Source organism: Mesitornis unicolor, unplaced genomic scaffold (genome assembly GCF_000695765.1).
Source record: "Mesitornis unicolor isolate BGI_N332 unplaced genomic scaffold, ASM69576v1 scaffold9867, whole genome shotgun sequence".
Taxonomy (NCBI): domain Eukaryota; kingdom Metazoa; phylum Chordata; class Aves; order Mesitornithiformes; family Mesitornithidae; genus Mesitornis; species Mesitornis unicolor.
This window is the reverse complement of record NW_010194318.1, coordinates 38,321-38,712: the sequence shown is the minus strand read 5'-3', so window position 1 is coordinate 38,712 and position 392 is coordinate 38,321. Positions and strand designations below refer to the sequence as shown.

At 61.5% G+C, this 392-nt stretch overlaps 1 protein-coding gene across 1 annotated transcript in view; it reads left to right on the top strand.

The window, feature by feature from the left end:
• Positions 1-233: 233 nt before the first annotated feature.
• Positions 234-392, top strand: part of ITGB2 (integrin, beta 2 (complement component 3 receptor 3 and 4 subunit)) — a 6,239-nt gene continuing 6,080 nt past the window's right edge. Inside the window, exon 1 of the mRNA XM_010187751.1 lies at positions 234-297. Within this exon, the coding sequence (XP_010186053.1) occupies positions 234-297 (64 nt within the window). The remainder of the gene's footprint in view (positions 298-392) is intronic.

Here is a 392-nt window from a genome sequence, read left to right as displayed (position 1 = left end):
GCTCTGAGTCAGCCCAACACCCAGGGTGGCTGCCCTGGCCCCGGCTGCCTGACTCCCAGAGCTGCAGCCAGGTCACGCTCTCAGGCTCTGCCCATGGTGGGATGGCAGCAGGAAGAACACATCTGCCTGGGGCCACCATCCTCTGCAGCCACCTTCTATAGGGTCCGAGGGCTCCCTTCCCTGCGGCTGCCATGCACCAGGCAGTCACAGGGATGCTTTTTGTCTTGCAGAAGATGTTGCGTGACTGCTGCCTGCAGCTGACGATGGTGACCTGGGTGCTGCTGCTGGTGACGACAGGTGAGCCCAACCTCTTCTTCACTGCCTTTCCCCTGGCACCTCATGTGGACAGAGAAATAGGGGGGGAGGGAACCCAAATGCTGACCAACAGCAGC